The 1,894-nt window shown below is 52.4% G+C and overlaps 1 protein-coding gene across 1 annotated transcript; it reads right to left on the bottom strand.

Annotated features, from left to right (window-relative positions):
- Window positions 1-16: 16 nt before the first annotated feature.
- LOC102238923 (synapsin-3-like) lies at window positions 17-1,657 on the bottom strand. The gene is made up of 2 exons (XM_005853031.2): window positions 1,461-1,657; window positions 17-379 (listed from the first exon to the last, which is right to left on the bottom strand). Exons 1-2 carry the CDS (start codon window positions 1,569-1,571, stop codon window positions 98-100), a joined length of 393 nt encoding a protein of 130 aa, XP_005853093.1. The 5' UTR covers window positions 1,572-1,657; the 3' UTR covers window positions 17-97.
- Between the last annotated feature and the right edge of the window lie 237 nt (window positions 1,658-1,894).

Raw genomic sequence — 1,894 nt, 5'->3', positions numbered from 1 at the left:
ACCCTTATTATCAACCTTTGGCCCCCACATGCTCGTTCAAGTTGTCCCCTTGTGTGCCCCAAACCCCTGAAGTCCCAAGGAACTCTGCCCCCCTTGGTCATGCGTCCTGTGGCCTAAATCCCACCTGCGGAGGGGACTCTTCCCTTAGGACAGCCGGGCGTCCCGTAAGACATTGCGGTTCTTCCCGGGAGAGCCACCCCGGGCCCACCTCCTCCATCCAAATGGACGGAGAACACAGACACGTGTCACTCCAGATCACGCGAATAAGCAGCGTAGACAGGACACTCACCATTGGCTTATGGTTGGGGAAAAACGTCTGCTCCACAAGCGGGAACTTCTCAGGACCCAGGGAGTGGAAGATCTTAATGAGCTGAGAAAACTAGGGGAGAAGAGGAGAGAACATTGGTCAACACCTGTCATCCCGTATGACAGAGCCACCCCGTGACCCCAGGGCTCGAGCGTCTGACGGCTCTGAGCTGAGCTACAGTGGCTGCTCTCTGCCTACGGGGAAAAGGTCACAGGCCTTAGCTGGGCATCTGTTATCTCCTTCATCTGGCTGCATCAACCCCTTCATTCCTGCCAGGCACACCGCGTTCAGCTCAATACCTTGCAATACACATTTCCTATACCCTCAGCCTCTCACACAAGCATAACCTGCTGACATTCACGCCATGTCCCTTGCCTGCCGTGCCCTTCTTTCTAGGGAGGCACGTGGCATAGGAGTTCATGGCACAGACTCTGGGTTTAAACTCCTGCTCCTGCACTTCCGTTCTGGGTAATCTGGGAAAACCACATCAGGTGTCTGAATTTCTGTGTCCTTGTCTGTGGATGGAGAAAACGAGGGACCCAACCTCACAAGGGCCTTGCAAGGATTAAATGTGCAGGGTATTAAAGGGATTTAGGTGTAGTTGGGGGGGAGTGTTGGCGTGGTATTTTGGGGAAAGCCTCTCTTACAGGTAACATCTAAATGGAGACTCAACTACATCAAGTGAATGAATGAAACAAGTGAATAAAAGGTGGGGGAAATCAAGTCTTGGGGGTTGGAAAGAGGGCTCCCAAGTTCTGGCTTCACGCCTGGATTTGGGGAGTTCCTCAGCTGTTCTGAGCCACCTGCAGGTGATAATGATGGACCGAATGCCAGGCAGCACAATGTTCTGGTCCTTGCTCAGTGCTCAATAAACAGTGCCTACTGCTAACAACAGTGACATGACAGAATGTTAGTCAGAACAGGACGGTACTGCCTCTTACCACTATTATCATTATAAGACACCACTATATCATAATATGTGTTATATGATATTTGTTAGGCAATCATTACAAGAAGGGGACTGGGATCCAAGTTGCTTATTCAGCTGCCTTTTCATTCTGAGGTCTCCACGTTGGGGAATGGGCCCGTTTCAGGCCTGGGAGGGCCTCCCATCGCCCCCACCTCGCTCTGGGTTAGCCTAGCCGCCACCTACCACCCAGGGCTTGCTGCAGAAGTTGTAGACGGAGTAGAGGGAGTTGACAGCGGGCAGCCCTCCGTACTGCAGGCCGATGACCAGGCTGCGGTAGTCTTCGCCCAGGGCCATGCTGTAGGCGTGCTGGCGGACCAGGATGAAGTCTGGCTTGAAGGACCTGCGAGAGAGGGGCCGACAGCAGTGTTACTGCGCTGTGCACTGACGGAATGCCATGCATCGGCCACAGGCCGCTGGGAAAGCACTGAGCCGGTGTGGCCACTGCCCGGGAGCCCTCCGTTCACAATGGGGATGGGGTGGTGGGTGTGGATGCGGAGGGTCAGTTGCAAACACAACGTAAAATGACTGAAAACAACTTTCCTTTTCTTTCTGCTTCCCTTTCTTTTTATTTTTCATAATATTCTTTTTTTAAAAAATATCTTTTTATTGATTTCAGA

This window comes from Myotis brandtii, unplaced genomic scaffold, assembly GCF_000412655.1.
Source record: "Myotis brandtii unplaced genomic scaffold, ASM41265v1 C42646430, whole genome shotgun sequence".
NCBI classification, from domain to species: domain Eukaryota; kingdom Metazoa; phylum Chordata; class Mammalia; order Chiroptera; family Vespertilionidae; genus Myotis; species Myotis brandtii.
Note: the sequence above shows the minus strand (reverse complement) of the source record. Positions and strands in the feature narration are given on the sequence as shown.